Source organism: Coloeus monedula (assembly GCF_965178545.1).
Source record: "Coloeus monedula genome assembly, chromosome: 4".
NCBI lineage: Eukaryota > Metazoa > Chordata > Aves > Passeriformes > Corvidae > Coloeus > Coloeus monedula.
In genome coordinates this window covers 31,661,753-31,678,508 of record NC_138784.1, presented here as the reverse complement: position 1 = coordinate 31,678,508, position 16,756 = coordinate 31,661,753, and the positions used below count along the sequence as shown (strand labels likewise).

General features: G+C 41.1%; 1 protein-coding gene across 3 annotated transcripts in view; it reads right to left on the bottom strand.

Annotated features, from left to right (window-relative positions):
- EEA1 (early endosome antigen 1) overlaps positions 1 to 16,138 on the bottom strand; it is a 69,113-nt gene extending 52,975 nt beyond the window's left edge. For 2 of the 3 annotated variants that reach the window (XM_082280317.1, XM_082280318.1), the window contains exons 1-3: positions 15,997 to 16,138; positions 7,965 to 8,057; positions 5,306 to 5,428 (exon numbers count right to left, since the gene is read on the bottom strand). In XM_082280317.1, coding sequence (XP_082136443.1) covers positions 5,306 to 5,428; positions 7,965 to 8,057; positions 15,997 to 16,020 — 240 coding nt within the window. In that variant the 5' untranslated portion in view covers positions 16,021 to 16,138. The remainder of the gene's footprint in view (positions 1 to 5,305; positions 5,429 to 7,964; positions 8,058 to 15,996) is intronic. The other variant, XM_082280319.1, reaches the window with a different exon arrangement.
- Positions 16,139 to 16,756: the final 618 nt, after the last annotated feature.

Below are 16,756 nucleotides of genomic sequence, written 5' to 3'. Positions count from 1 at the left end.
TAAGGCACTTTATTTAAGTTTTAAAGCCACAGCCATAGCAACTCAGCTTCCTTAGCACCTTCTAGCAATATCTGATGTTAGTGTAGTCAATCCCACTTTAAAACTGCATAGAATTGAATAAGTGGTCCTATTCAGGATGCTATGATTGCTGCTGATCTACAGCTGTGTGTGGTAGAGAGCCATACAGCACAAACAGCTTCAAATAGCACAGAGCTTCATTTACTAATACAAACAAAGCTTCTGCAACATCTTGTATTTTTATTCTAGCACTTATGTCATGAGTCAAGCTTAGAGAACCATGGAACTTCACTGCTTTACTGTTTTCCATGCTTGGAAAATATTTAAGAACTAAAACACAAAAAAAACCAACCAACCAACCAAAAAAAAAAAAAAAAAAAAAAAACCTCCACCAATCCCAACTCCAAAAAACAAACCCCACAGAATCATTTCAGGATAACTGACACTTTTACCATACGGAAAATATTCATGACTATTCTACCATATACATGCTATAGGACAGCTTAGCCCAAACCAAAAACCAGGATGCACTTTAACACGCTTGGCATTCACATGACTAGGCTTTAAGTTTAAATAGATTTGAGTATCTAAGTTTCACCACTGACCTTCCAGAAATACCAGGTCAGCACCCCCAGCTACAGCCTGTTTCCAATGAGCTGCATGAACAAAAAGCCAATTGCAGTGATTCAAGCCCAGGGCTGTAACACTTCCTGGCCATGACCTATGTTTGCCCTTCTCTCAGAATCCACACTTACATTAGCAATTCTCACACAATTGTATTGGTACAATAAGCTGTATGATGTGAATGAAGTCCAGCATGTTTAAAAAACCGGAAGTAAGCTCACCATTCATGTTTCTTCCACTGCAAGTGAAACTCCACAATTTTCCTCAATACAAGATACACATCTTCACCAGCACTTAAACAGTAAGTCCAAGCTAAAACTCAGATATTCTCCAGTTACACAGTGATTTAAAGTTTGAAAATTTTACATGATTGAAGATCAGAAACTGTATATATTTAGGGCCAGCAGAGAGAAACATGAGTGATATTTCAGAGCTGAAAGATGTATCAAGTAGCTTCTAGATTGTATTTTCCAAATATATATCAAAGCAATTAACTGAATCCTCAGGAAGTTCTCAGAAGCAGATTAAACGGTCTGCCTAGACAGCAAGGGCAAGACTACACATCATAATTTATTTAGAAGCCTTACATATTGATTTAAAAAAATCATGACATATTTTAAGTTAAAGGGTAAGTAAATTAGGTCACTCTTTTTACATATTGCTAAAAGGAAAATAGAGTTGACATTTTCCATTTCTTTCACCAGATAAAGCCCTTTCCTCTGTGTTTATGTACACAGTAAGATGACAGTGGCTTTCTCAGATAACATCTCTATTTAATCATTAGAAAAGTAGGTAAAAAGGTCATGTTGAGTACAATTAAGATCTGCAGCCCATTTCAATTTTACAAGTATGTATTTAAATTTCTGGACAAAGAGAGCAAAGGTGTATTTATATAGTATTTTCTACCAGACTGCAGAACTGATGTCTTCCTGGAAAAGAAGTTGGATTCTTCCAACATAATTTCTAATTCGGTTCTCTTATGTTTTTATTGCTATTGATGAGTAAGGCTACAATTGTGTCACAACCTACAAGACTACAATTTTGTCATGAACTAGAAATTCTAGTCTGGTGGGATCTCTATTTCTTAAAGAAAAGTCATATTCCATGGCCAAGTCAAATCAAATCAGTATCTCTAATTCTTCATTCTCTTCATACTGTTCAGATGTTGCACGAAGTTAATGTACTAATCTAACTCCATCAATAATTTTTGTTCCTGTGCAAAGCAGGCAAGTACTGTTGAGGTGAAAACAGGTGAAAACCTAATTTGAGAAGCAACTGAAGGAGAATAAAATATCAGCATTAAAGCATTGACCTGATGTTCTGTGCAGTAAGAGTCTACAATATTGCAAGGGCATGCATAAAAACAGAAGATTCAATCAACTGCATCTGCAATAAGAGACAAGTAGGAAAAAAATACCATAAAGAATGAGGTCTTTTTAAAGACTGACATAAAAACCCCACGTTTTTGCACAACTACTATGCCAATTTACACTCTGTGTGATTCTGCTATGAAAAGCCTATTCAGAAAATATCATGGTCATATCTTGCTTGTATTAGCCAAGAAACACATTCTCACTAAATATCTGGAAAGTTATGAAGACTACCCAAAAGAACTGTTTAAAAATTGTCTTAGATTTAGCCCAGTGGTAGATAAGACAACACATATTAACAGCCACTGTATTCTAAATTCTGCAGGGGTACCATACAGTGGTTGTTTTGGATGCCTCAGATAAAAACAGGACAGGAAGTCTCAAACTATGCCTCTATATTGACTCACTGTTGACATGCTCTGAACGTCCAAAAGAGATTGTCAGGAAATGCTGGACACAGTTTAGAAATGTACCGTTCCTTTCAAAAAAAGAAAACAAAACAGAAGTCGTCACACAGCTTTTGTTAGTGACACCACTGTATACAAAGAAGTTGGGAAACAATGTTTGGGAACTTGGCGATGCGTGCGACTTTCATACAGCATTTGTTTGGTTAAGTTGGACATGGACAGATATTTGCCAACATTTTAGTGGTTATTCCTGCAGCTGAATAAGCCATTGTATTTTAAACACATTTTTTAAAGGCTTCATCACAGCTTGGGGGCAGGTGAAAGTATTACACTGATGTTTTCAGCAGCCATCATATGTTTCAATCCCTAGTTTGAAAAAGAGGGCTGCACAGAGAGCTGTTTAAGAAGATGGCCATAAATCAGGTTGTAGGCAAGTGGCAAAAATCCTTTCCCACAACAGGACACTGCAGGTGTGAGTGCCTGGGACTGAAAAACCAGACCAACACTCACTGCACGGAGGACGGAGAAAAATGAAGGGCATGGAGAACAGAGGGGCAAATGACCGGACTTGCTAAAATTTTCATCAGCTGATAGGTGTACCAGTGGAAGAAGGGTTAGCAAAGAAACAATATGTAAAATCTAAGGCAAGTACTAAAGCTTTTGTTAACCAAGTAACAATTTTTCAGGTCTCACAAAGTGTAACCAAACACCGGCCTTGCAATACATCCTATCTCCTTGTTTAAGGAGAATTCACTAGCAAAAAACCTGAATTTACAAGCTTCTTCAGCACTGTTTCCAACAAAAGGTTTTTCCCAGTACTATGGACAAGCAGTAACGCTAAACACCAGTTTAAGTAAGCCAAACTGAGCAATGTTCCATGTCTGCTACATAAGAGGACATTGACAACATTGTATCATTGTTACAAAGTTGTCCCAGGAACAGAAAGATTGAAGGAGGCGTGACAACCTGGCTGTGGTGCTGTTTCAAAGTGTTCACTACAAATGCAAACTATTATTTTCCATCAGCAAACAATCAGTTTCTCAGTAGTCAAGGATTTTAAACTTTTCATACTAGTAACTGACAATAGCTATCAACAGAATTCCCCACTTTTTCAATGCTTCTAGGCATTCTGATATAATAAAAGATCAAATTGAAAAAAAACCCATGCATGTATTTGCTTTCTTTGCTTGTCACCTCTTACAGATACTTACTGAACCACAGTACAAAGAAATACAGCTTTAGCAACAGGAAACAGCAACAGCTAGAATTTGTATTTCAAGTGCTACACTCAATACACAGTTTATCAAGTTAAAAAGTTGTAATCAGCTCTTGACAAGTGAAAAGTACTGACCAAGGAACTGACACTGGAAAAACAAAAATTCAAAGTGGGCAAGAACCTTGCAGACAACTCCATAAAATATGCTAAGCACAACCAACTTAAATAAAACAGTAACTTCTTCAGGTTATCAAAACACCTCTGATTGCTCTCATCCCAAAATCTACTGACACCATCACATCAGGAATGCCACAGCTTATTCAAGTACAGCACTTGCTTTGTGACCAGATAATAAAGAAAATAAAAAGCTGACTTGATGACAACAGAGCACTACTGACAGCCTCTGCTTCAACAAGAGGCAGTGAGGAATCCATCAAAAGTCATATTCAAGTTGTCCTGCCTCTGAGGAGGTCCCACACCACTCCAAGAGAGCAGCACAGGTCAGTCTTACCACACATCCTCCTTATTTTAACAGTCACACTTCAAATGGCATCTCAAATTATCTCTAGAATAATCAATTCATTGATTGCTTCCATTGTCTGAGAGTAACATCCAACAATTTAAAGTCTTCCCTCAAAAATACAGTGCAAATACACGCCAAGTATAAGAAAGGAAAAAAGCACTACCTAGCAAATGCATATAACAACAAACACAATAAAATCATATCACACGCACATCCTAGAAAAAACACTTAGATTTCAAAACTCAACAAAAGTAACACTGGCAGAAACAATGCAAAACTTCACCTCTATAAAAACCCATTTAGCCACAGCAAGCTGCCTACCCCCAGAAGTCAAATCTACTCTCTCAAGGTTTGTAGCAAAAAGAATCAGATAGCCTTGTACAGCTGGAAGCTGTTAACTTACAGAATCTAAATTCTAGTTCTGGAGCATAAAAAAACCACATTTTGCTTTAACTGTGCAGTTTTACACTGCACAACTGGAAGAATTTAGAAATTCACTACAATTTACATCTAGTAACTGAAACAGCCTTTGCATTTTCTTGGGGGCATAAAAAAATCCAGAAAGATTATATATTAAAAATTTGTTTTTCTAATTATTTTTATCATGTTGCTGCAATACATAAGCTCTTCAACATGTTCAAAGAGAAAAGCTTCAGAGTTTTTTATATTCCCACCCTCAGTTCTCTTTTACCCGATGTACCTACCTTGCATTAGAAATACACATTAAAAAACAGCTAGCTAATAACGGCTCAAAACAGTTCTTTCCACACGGATGTGCCTGATCCAACACCATGTTTATCATGATACTGAGTCTGATGTGAAGCAAACCAAACAAGGAAATAGCCTTATTTACAAGAAAATCAAGCAAAAGCTGCTAAAAAAAAAAAGTGTATATATCAGTGACTGCAAGTCTTCCAATACTGCAAATGTCTCATGCAGCAGACAACTGCAAACCAGAAAACTAGATATTAATTAATTCTTCTGCTGAATGTACACTTTGGAATCATGCATATGAGATCAAATTGCATTTAAGCAAGGAATCAAAAGAAACAATTTAAAAAGTTGACACCCAAGCCACAAGAAAATACGTAGTTCATTTAAAGCAGCCCATTACCAGAACTATGTAAACAAAAGAAACAAGACCCACACTAATAGCTGGGAGGTCACGAAGCTCCTGTCTTCCTTCTGTCCCAGTGTGCTCACTCTGGTAATGTTCAGACAGATCAGTGGGAGTTACAGACACTTTCATACACAGTGGACAGATGAAGCCCTGTGAAATGTATATTTTTTTTTAAGAAACTAATAAAGACAAAAAAAATGCAGATCTGGAATCAAAAGTTTGAATTCTTATGCTGAAAGCTCTCTACAGTCACCAAAAACAAAGTCCGTTTTCCTTTTGGAGAGAGAACTTTTGCAAACCATACCAATACCATAGAGAAAGCAAGAAGGAACAGTGACTAAGGACATGAAAATAAATAAATCTAAAACATGCCTTAAAAACTAGGACCATGCTGCATACTACTGTGTGTTTTCCAGACACTCTTGGTACCCCCTTCATGTGACAGAGGAACAAGCTGCATGACAAATTGTGAATGGAGCATCACAAGGCATCACGTCACATCCATTGCGAGGTTTCCCACAAGGGTGTTCAGATGTTTCAGAGAAAGAGGGAAGAGTGGTGCAGTGAGATTGCAGAAATGCCTCTATAAATTAATAAGCAAGTTTGCAACAGCAACAGGAGAGACTGAGGCAAACCTGTCTAGTTAATACAGTTACATTACACTAAGGAAAGCATCATCTCACTGGTAGACTCACTGCAAGCATGGAATATTTAGCAACCCTGTACTACAGACAGAGTTGCACTGGGACCTAAGCTACAAAGGTAAGATAGACCCAAATGTTTCCTCCTTGGGCAGATTGAACAGTGAATAAAAGACTTCATTATGGGTCTATGTGTGACCTGAAGTGCCAACATGGTCACAGACAGGACTAAAGCAAATTTTTACCTCTTCTTGAGTAGTTTGAATTCAGACTTCCCCACTCCTTCTGTTTCATACTACAGCTCTAAAAAATCAGGATTTATTTCAACCAGGTTTGAGGAGAAAGGAAACGTACAAATCTGCACAGATTTAATAATTATTATCCATTTGACTCTTGCAACAACACAAATTAGAAAATCTAGCCAAGAAACTGGAGTGAAAACAAGTTATTGGATTTCTGACTGTATATTAATGGAAAACCAGGTAGGAATACCATGATAAAACAAAGAACAAAAATTCTGCAGAGACCAACTATGGTGCTCCTGAAGAGAAGCTCCAGGAAAGACAAGACCTCAGGCAAGCTGTGAGGCAAAAGGAAGGCTAACAGATTCCAGTAGCATTACATGTGAATCTAAAAACCCACCACCAGGTTCGGAACTCAGTTTCAAACAGACTTTGAAATTCTACGCTAAGGATAATACCCAATGCAAGAAATGATGGAGTTATGGACAGCTAAAAGATACTTTCTTTATGTAACACATGCATATCAAACAAGAGTGACAAAGCAGCCTTTGGTTTGACCCAGTTTTGACTCAATAGAAAGAACAGCTAATAGGGCAATAGTACAGGCACACCACCACTCCGAAAGCTCATCCCATGTCAAGAAAATACCGCTCCACTAGTACTGAGGTACCTTATGGCACCCACCAGCTGTGCGATGTTGCACTCATGTTAACAGAATTGTAAATTTTAGCCAAATCTTAGAAAGAAGCAATTGTCTCATTGCTCATTTTTATGCCTTAATCAACTACAAAAGTAGTAAGATTTTAGTCTGCAATTTAAGAATATTTATTTGCTTCAGGGGCGATTAAATATGCACGCAAAACAGATTTGGACTCAAAAATATATGACATGTAGAACATGCAGCAAAATATTAAGGAATGTCTGATTACATTGGCTGCAATAAGGATTCAAGAAATAAGAAACAAGCAGATGCACAGACAGGATTTTAAACAGCACAGTGAAAGTTTGTCTTATCTTTCATCATATCATGCACAGGAGTATTTGAATCCTCACACACTTTATTCAGTGTAAGAAAGGGCACTTTGCTCCCTTTAATGCTGTAATAGGGGTAATTAACCTTGCACTGTATTTGTATGTTAAGCTCAAAACATTTTCAAGATAGGTAAGAAGGCTACATCAGCACAAACAAGCTTCAACAGCCAGTGAAGTCAGTTTGCATTTTTCAGCGTTAATGTCTGACAACACTGTAAATACAAAGACACTGTAATATGGGATTGCAGCAACAACTCATTCTGCTGAAAAAGTATGGCATACAGACCATGAAAAACTGAGAGGATTTATACTCCAACACCAAGCTAAACCCAATATGTTTGATATTTCACAAGAAGGAAGAGGTTTCCAGTATACATTATAGCTTAGCAGAAGCAAGATTAAAATGGAGTACAAGCATGATAAAATGTCAAGACTTGTTTTTTGCAGCTCTCATGAAAGATTTATTAACAAGGAGTCTTAAGCTTACATCTAATTGCTTTTAATTTTAATAATTCATGTCTAGAACTACAGGAAGGATTGCTTGTGACCACTTGGAGAGATAAGCCTAATTAATAGTTACATATAAACATGGCCTAGTCTTTCTTTTTTTATTTAAATAACAAACAACATTTAGAAGACAACAATTACAAGCATTTATTTAGTACAGTATTTATTTAGGAAGATCATCAAAAGCTACTCCCAACAGTTTCATGGAGCAGAGAAACAGCACCCAAGGTTTAAGACACGAGTCCCATGTACGGTGCACAGTACCTCTGAGGAGCCTTCACTGTTCACGTCCACGGCATTTCCAGGTGTGGCAGATGAATCCGAATCTGAACTCTGAGACCCACCTCTACCTGGAGTCTGAAATAGATGGGGAAGAGAAAAATGAGAGCCTACATTTTAATATTCAATAAATATTTAATAAAGCACAGTACATATCCTATGCAAAGGCCTCTCTTCTACTTCTTGGAATACAGAGGTATTTTCCCTCCACAAGAGTAATGAAGTGAACAAGCTGACAAGCAATTATGTAATTTTCAGCACAACACTTCAACAAAAGCTTCTATCCAACACTCTCCATAAAAAACCAAGCAGATACCAGAAGCAAAAGCCAGGATTTTAAAACACCTCCTCTCATGAATGCTCAACACAACACAAAAACTTTGGCTAAACTCCTGGCCCTTGTATCACTCTTGGTGATGTTAAATTAGGTTGCTATATCCTACAGGAAAACATTAGAAATTAAAGTCTAAAAAGCTTTTCAGAAGTAGTAAACTAGTATCATCATACTTTCTTGATAACTTGTCTACATTCTGGACGAGCTTTAAATATATGAAAGACAGAAGACTAAAATTTAAGGACCCTGAGGACCCTGCTGATTCAACTAGCACACAAGCAGGTACACTGCCTTGATTTGGAAAAAAATAAAAATAATAATCAAGCCTGTGGTAAAGTTAAAACATGCTAATCAGTAAGAAAACCTATAAAGATATACTCCTATGAATATGCTGAAAATCAAAACAACAGTACTGATTTGAAACTACAGACAGATAAGCAAATAAACTTTAAATACTACATGATTCAAAATCTGGGTAGATGGATTGTATCTTATAATCCTTATTTAACTGTAACTTTGATTTAAATTTGATTTAACTTCTCTTACTCATCTCCAAAATGTCTGCTTGACTGATGGCAGAAAAGTAAGCATTCTCAAAGCAAACATCATTTAAAAATTATCTCAATATGTATATGCAATCCTAGTTTAAACAAAGAACAAAAAGTTACCATATAATTCTAGTATGACAATCTCAAATGGGATAAAGTAAGGCTAAAATACTGCAGTAGCATATCTGGAAATACTTATAATGTTAAAAAGGATTTTATAATTTAATATAAGAGGATAAAGAATTTAAATACATAGATTGAAATCTACAGAGAGAAGGAAAGAGTTTTAGTTTCTAGATCTTGGTGCCTCCAAAATCTTATTTGGAGAAGAATTTTCTTGCTCAAATATATCCTCTTTTTGAAGACAAATCAGTTATATAACCTCTTATAAGGTATCTGCAGCACACACGATTTCCCATTCTTTGAAAATTAAGTACATTTTCCTGCTTTGTTTTAAAAAGAACGTTCTATTGTCAACTTTCATAGATAAAAAGATAATAGCAAAGACAGCAAAGATAACCAAGATAACAGCCTTTTATTATTAATCAAACCTAAAAAAAATGTCATTAACAGGTCAAGTTTACTGATTAAGGACTTAATTCCCAGTGAAATACATTTCAGTTTTGAAAAGGCTCTGAAGACTGGCCAAAGGGAAATGAGAAGGAGTGAAACACCAAGCTATGGGGGCTGGTGACAGTAAGAGAAGACAACCATATCTTCTCACTCCAGCCTTCCCTGAGGTCATCAGTTAAGTAATCAACATACTCTGGTTTTCCTACTCCATGTCTTTTCACGTTAGCTGTACTGTATTCCTAAAGAAAATATGAACACAATTTCCTTCTAATACAGCATACAAAAGCAAGAGGAAAGGTGATGCAAGCTCTGCAAGTTAGTAACAGGAGAGGCAAAAAAGGGGGTAAAAGGAGATACGATACACATGCAAAACATGCCAAAGTGAAGGCACTGGTACTTCTTCCCAGGGTCACTGATACAGACAGTAAACAAGGTACATCCCATCACGGACCACAGGTGCACACTCTTCAAGTTTCCACATGACATCAAACCGGGAGGACCAGCTGATATACTCAAGGGCAGAGCTGCCACTCAGAGGGACCTAGAAATGCCTGGAGCAATAGGCCAAGGGGAACCCTATGCAATTCAACAGGGACAAATGCAGACTCCTGTTCCAGGGAAGGGAAACTCCTGGCAGTAACAGAGGTCTATCTGCTGAAAAGGACCGAGGCCTCATGTACGCCAGCAAGCTGAACAGGAGCCCGCAGCATGCCCTGTGTGCACAGAGGGCTGCCAGAAGCCTGGATTTTGTTAACAAGGAGCCCAACCAACTGATCAAGGGAAGTGATTATTCCCCACTGGCCAGCACCCACTGGACCACATCGAAATACTGCTTTCCCAGTCCAGGGAGAACACTGATAAACCAGTGCGAGTTTAGCAAAAGGCCACCAACACATCTGGGGATGAAGCACCTGACCTGTGGGAGAAGCCTAGGGAACAGGGCTGGCTCAGTGTGGAAGTAGAGACAGCTTTGGGAGGGCCAAACAGCAGCCACACCACCACCCATGAAGAGACCATCAAAAAGAGGAAGCCAGGCTGGTCTAAGCAGCACACAGTGGGAGGCCCAGACACAAAAACTGAAATGAGAGATTCCTACTGGATGTAAAGAACAGCTGTTCCTGTGAGACAGGCTTGAGCAACTTGCTCTTGACCTCCAAGCTGATCCTGTTCACTGTTCAGACTAGGGAGCCCCTGAGCTCCTGCCTGCCCCAATTGCTCTGTAGCCTAAGAAGTGCTGCCCACAGAAACACACATCCCACAGGAAAGCTTTGAAATGCAAGTAACTCCATTAATGAACATGTGGATTGTGTTCCACTGACAGTCAGAAGAATAGTATCTAAAACAAATGGTAAGTAGTAGCCAGGTTTCCCAGGAAGACAGGTAAGTTAGAATACTGCATCTAATGTTTCAGTGGCACTAAGAGATGGTCCAACTGTCTCTTTAGATAGGCAGCATCTACCTCCACTTCTGCAATATCTGAATGTACACTTTCAGCACACTTAATGAATCATTTTGTCCCAAACCCAAGAGCCTTCTGCAACAATTAATGCAATATTTTCTTCACCTCATAACTCCTTATACAACACTACCATACACTGTTAATTGCCCATCCCATTTCACCCCAGAGTTGACTCCATTTCACAATGAGATTTGCATATTAAGTTCTGCTAGTTCCAGCACTACAAATTTGAGATTATTACAACCTCCAGGATGCAAGCTCTTCTGTTATTACGCCACTGTACACTGTTATTACTCCATGGTTGATTAAAGGACTTGCTTTATGAAACACTTCAGACATGCTATAATCACACTAATAAGCACTGGATGGGATGTATCATTGCATGCATTGTATGACAGAAATTATTACACAGTATCTGGTAAAATCCTTTTAACATTTCAAAAATCAGTGTGTGCTCTTTAAAAGAGAAAGCATAATTCCAAGATGGATTTAGAAAGCTTAGTACAAATGGTGACATTTTCTGGTGAGTGCCACACGTGGGAAAGAAGAGTGGGAAGAGGTCATTAAGTAACTTTCAAGTTATAGTCCATAGTACTTGTTTGCAAAATATACAGAGTAGCAAGAAAAATTAAATACAAAATTGGACGAATATTATGGAAGCCAAGATCAAAAATGAAATTAACTTATCTTTTAAGGTTGTAATGTAATTGAAACATCCTTCACCATCCAAATAAAGAATGGGGCATTGGAAATGTCTTTTTTTAATCAATCATTGCACAATCAAATTGGTTCACACACACAGTTAAGCTATGCTCATATACCACTGTGGTATCACATTCCCTTAAAAAAAAAGAATCACAACATATTGAACAATTTGGACTTTGTGATCTACAAAAAGACTCAGAATTACATTCTTTATTTTCAGATGGCCTATACAGGGGAGCAAATGAATGACTTACTAACCCCAGAGGAAAAGAAAATTTCCACACAGGCACAATTGTGTGGAATTGTGTGTGCACAATTACAAAATTAACATTTGACACTTGAAGGCATGCCTGGAGTCGAAAGACTGATGCAAAGTTAGTCTTTGATCCAGCATATTTCTCTCCCAGTTGTCAGTTATATTTGTTTACTTTGCAGAGAAGCATGTTTCTACTGCTAGCCCTAGAGTTGTAGAAGTAATATGCTAAACTTCATAATGCTGTTCTCTTGTGTTTTCTCAAAACTGCAAGCTAATATAAAGAAACATCATTAACAACAAAAAGGATGACAATGATTGCAGCTTGTTTTCTGAAAAAGAGTAGAAAATTATATAATGAATGAGTTGAGCTAATGCTTTAAAATGAGGGAGTATAAATATGGACCACTACCGTGTCATTTTTGCATAGTCATTTATCTGTCTATAGCTACATCCCTTTCAGTTAGAATACTCTTTTCAGCAGTTTTAAATTCAGAATAAATTAAAACCTTTGAAAATAGATAAAGCCTTGAGAAAATGAGAGCAAATACAGATTTAACAGTTTTTCCAGCACAGATTTAAATACTACATAAGGGTACTACTACAACCATAGAAAGGTCCTGAAGCAACAAACAAGACACAAAAATGAGAAGGTAAGAAGGCCAAAGCCCTTGTTACCAAAGAACTCTCAGTGCTAGGAACAGGGTATTTTGCCACACAGAACAGTAACATCATTTACTTCTAAAGCGGTGTGACGCTACTTTATGACTCTGTAAAATGAAATGACTCCTGACTTCAGAGGGCATAAAACTTTTCTTTCCCATCATGCCATCACACAAGCAGACTTTGTGCCCAGGAAGAGGCACACATGCTCCCTTTGACTCCTGAGGAGAGGGCAGAAGCAGAGCTGCAGTTCAGCATCTATCCAAGTAAACATGTTATCTAGTGAGCCCTGCAATTATAAATATAAAAAGAAAACTGTAAGTCGAGCATGAGGTGCAATGATTTCAGACAAGTAAATACCTCTGAAATGCCTGAGCTTGGAGTAAGAGAAAAGATGACTGTACTACCTGAGCTACAGAATTGTCTGCAAAGCCCTGTTCTCCCCCAGACACCAAGATGCCAAGACCAAAAACTTAAAGAAACAGAAAGCAATAGAGGAACAGAGAGAGCAACAGAGAGCACCCAAACACAGCACAGTTGCCAACAGTTAAAGACACATAATGAAGACAAAAACAAATGTATATATGTAAATAGCAGTCACATTGGTCCAACAGATGAGTCGTTCACTAAAAAATCATGAGCTATGGGAAGAAGGCTCAGAAGGAGGTCAAAGTAATCAGTTTTCTATCAGCTGAAAATAAATGCCCCCTTCTTCAAATACAAGAAGTGAGCTCTGCTTTAACAGGCCAGAGGCAACTGCCACTGCCTCACTAGTAGGTTAACAAGAGACAGATGACACAATGCCCACAAAGGGCATTTGGAGTTGAGCACAATAAAGAAAAGACTGCTCTCCAAGGAATCCGCTGACAAAAATCAAACTACTTGAGCAGGACAGTTGTGTCGCAGACATTCCACACAGATGTCTTTTGGGAAAACCTACCGTTTTCTAGATCAGCATGACGAACAATGCATGAAACCAGGAAGTGGCAACAATGTACGAAAGGGGGTTTTATGGTGCAAACATACAAAACAGGTGGATCCCTGACATGTCATGTTGAAAACACACATAAAATTTAGAAACAACTTGTAGGGAAAGGATGTAAAATAAGGAGCTAGTTAAAGACAACAAGGAGCTACTAACCTCAAAAACTAAATTAGTAATGTTTAGTATATAATACTTTCTACTTTGAAAATATGTCATTCAAAGTCACTGTGAAGATGCTTTTAAACAGAAATTACAATTGTGGAAGAAATAAAAAGGTGATCAAGGTAGAGAAGTAGTATAAAAAAGAAACATCTGATGTTTTGAAACTTCAGGCATCAGAATTTCAGATAGATAACTAAAACTATAAACCATATCTTTGTAGCTGTTGTCTTCCTCCTTTGCAGCATGTCAGCCAGCTGAGTTACAACAAAAGGAATGTAATAAAGAATTCCTTTTTTAAAAAACCTACTTTTATAACTCAAGTTATTCTACCATTAATGACCAGCTCTCTGTCTAGAAAGGCTGGCATCACCTATATAATCATATAACAAACCAAATAGGTATGCAAGAAACTATGTTTCAGTGACAGAAAGGCAGGGGGTTTTTGTCAGCTATACAAATGATGGACAATAAAAGGGTCAAGAGGTTCCTTATGCTTCAAATTAATGCACAAGACACATGAAAGATATTAATAACTATGATCTTTATGAAAATATGACATAAACCTAAGGTTCATCTTTAATACCAAAGTACAGCAGAAGTATTTTTCAGTTTGCCAACCAGACTGCAAGTCAAAATAGTATGTATGTAAGAGGTTGTGCACGCAATTGCTATTTTTACAAAATGTCTAAAGCCCCTTTTAGTACGAGGTGAATTTTTAAAAGCATGGCTATCTTCTGCAATTAAAAGGTTAACACCTCCAAAAATCTTGGCATTTCTCTATTCCATTTTTGGGCGGGAAGAAGTCTGTTTCATCTTTATTGACAATCAGCTCTCCTGTAATCCTATAATTTTCAGGAGCAACTGGAAAACAACTATTTGTTCAATCTTTTTGGAAAAGATGTCTGTTTCTCACACAGAAACTTTTGCACTGACTTCAGCTTTTTATAAGACATGTTTAGCTGAATTCATACTTGGGGCAAATATCCTTTGGCACTGTATGAAGCTTTTTCCTCTCTCATAGAAGCCTTCCTTGGTGGCCTGGTGTTTCTCAGAACCAATAAACACCCAGTTAACTGCTGCCAATATTTAATTAGGTCTGTACTAAGTTTCCATGCTTGCTAGCCGGGCTTCACATTAAATTTCAGGAAGGAAGTTCTTCCTTGTAAACACGAAGCTCCAAATAGACTAAGATCTTCACCTGCTCAGGGTCTATAACCGAAAAATAATCTGAGGTATGCTTTACACTGAAAAAGTTGGTGGTATGCTTACTTTATTTCCCCTGTGCTAACTTTCATTCTTGTAGCAACGCTTCTTTGCATGGCAGATAAGGGAAGCAAGCCAGCGTTTCCAATAAAACACTCTTTCACGGAGGTGTTACATAGCACGATTTGGAAGCAACAGCAGATAATACGGGGAGAGAAGCTGGTTTCCCCTCTATCCGAGAGCGCCTCCTGCGTAACACCGAAACCGCTCTCTTGCGGTGCGGGATCTGGAGCGCTGCCTGCCCACCGCCGGCGTGACTCAACCCTTTTGGGTGCATCCCCCCGCCGAGCGCCGGCCGTGACGGCCGCGCGGAGCGGGACCACGCGGGCACCTGCCCTGCGCCAGCGCCTCCTGGCAGCTCCCACCCGAGCCGCAGGCCAACAGCAAGGCGACCAGCACCGGCGCGGGGATCTGGGCAAGCGAGAAGGGTTTCATAAACGAGTGTCACAACTTGGCTTTCCAAGTCAGGCAGAGCTGCCGGAAAAGCCGGCTCCTCAAACAGAGGAGACAGCCGGACGGTGGCTGCTGGGCTGGCTCTCGGCGTTATGAAGCTGCTGCCTGCCGGCCCCTGAGGAAATCACCGCGGGACCCGGCGGCGGCTCTCCCCAGGCCGGGCTTCCCTTGATCCTACCCTACGCTCGGGCGGCCGAGCCGCGGCGACGGGCGCAGGCGGCGGGTGGAGACGCCGCCGCGCTACGGGAAGGAGCCACGCTGGTCAGGGCCGCCCCTCGCCCCTCCGACAGGCCCGGCCGTGGGGAGCCGCCCGCCGCCAGCACCTCCGCCCCGCCCGGGGGACGACACCGCCCCCAGCCGGGATGGCGGGCCCGGCCCGTCCCGTCGGGTCTCGGACCGTCCCTCGGCGAGGGGGCGGGGGCGGACAAACTCACGGCCTCCGGGGCCGCGACAGCCCTAACACGTATCCTGCGCCGCAGGACGGGCCGGGCAGGGCCGGTGGCTCCGGCTCCGCCGCACGGAGCGCAGCTCCGAGCACGGCCGGCACCAGGAAGCGGCACGGCACGGGCACCGGCATGGCACGCCGCCCTCGCCGCTGGGGCGGCTCTCGCTGCCTTACCCGCTGCAGAATCCGCCTGAACATGGTGGTAGAGCGCAGATGCCGCCGGGCGGCCGCGGCCAGGCCGAAGGGAAGCCGCGGAGCCCCGCGCAGCGCCGCCCCCGCCCCGCAGGAGCCCGGTGCGGCCCGGTCGCCCCGTGACAGCGCCGCGGCCGGGGAGGCGGGGCAGCCGCCGCGCTCCGCCCGGGGAGGGGCGGGCCCCGCGGGGACGGGGCTGTGGTCACCTCCCGGCCTCGGGGAGCGGGGGAAAGCAAAACGGGGTAGAGGCGCGGAGCGCGCCGAGCCGGCGGGGGCTGCCCCCGGGACTGGATGGGTTCTGCGCCCCGATCGCTCCGCGGGGGCTCGGGCCGGGCTCCTTCCTGCCGCACCGGGCCCAGCGCCGCTGCTCTCGGTGTGTCCCTGTGCTGTGCCCGGGATCTCCGCCGCCCGAGACGCGTCCTGGTTGCTGAGGGCGGGGGAGAACGGAGGGCGGCGGTGTGTCTGCCCTCGGCCGTTCTGCCTTCTGGGGGTGCCCCAGGCACCCGACAGCTGCGGGCCCCTTGCTACTGGCATCAATCTGGCATCGGCCGAGAGAAGGAAAAGGACTGTAGTTTGAGCTTGCAGCCGGGGGCTCACAGAAGGAGGCGAAGCGCAAGTGCAGCGCCGTGTTGTTACTCGTGCGGCATTGAAAGTACTGAGAAATGCGCGTTCAGTGAGGACTGTTGAAGCAAACTTCTTTGGATAATTAACCGGAAATTCAATTCTGATGAAGCAGCTGCTT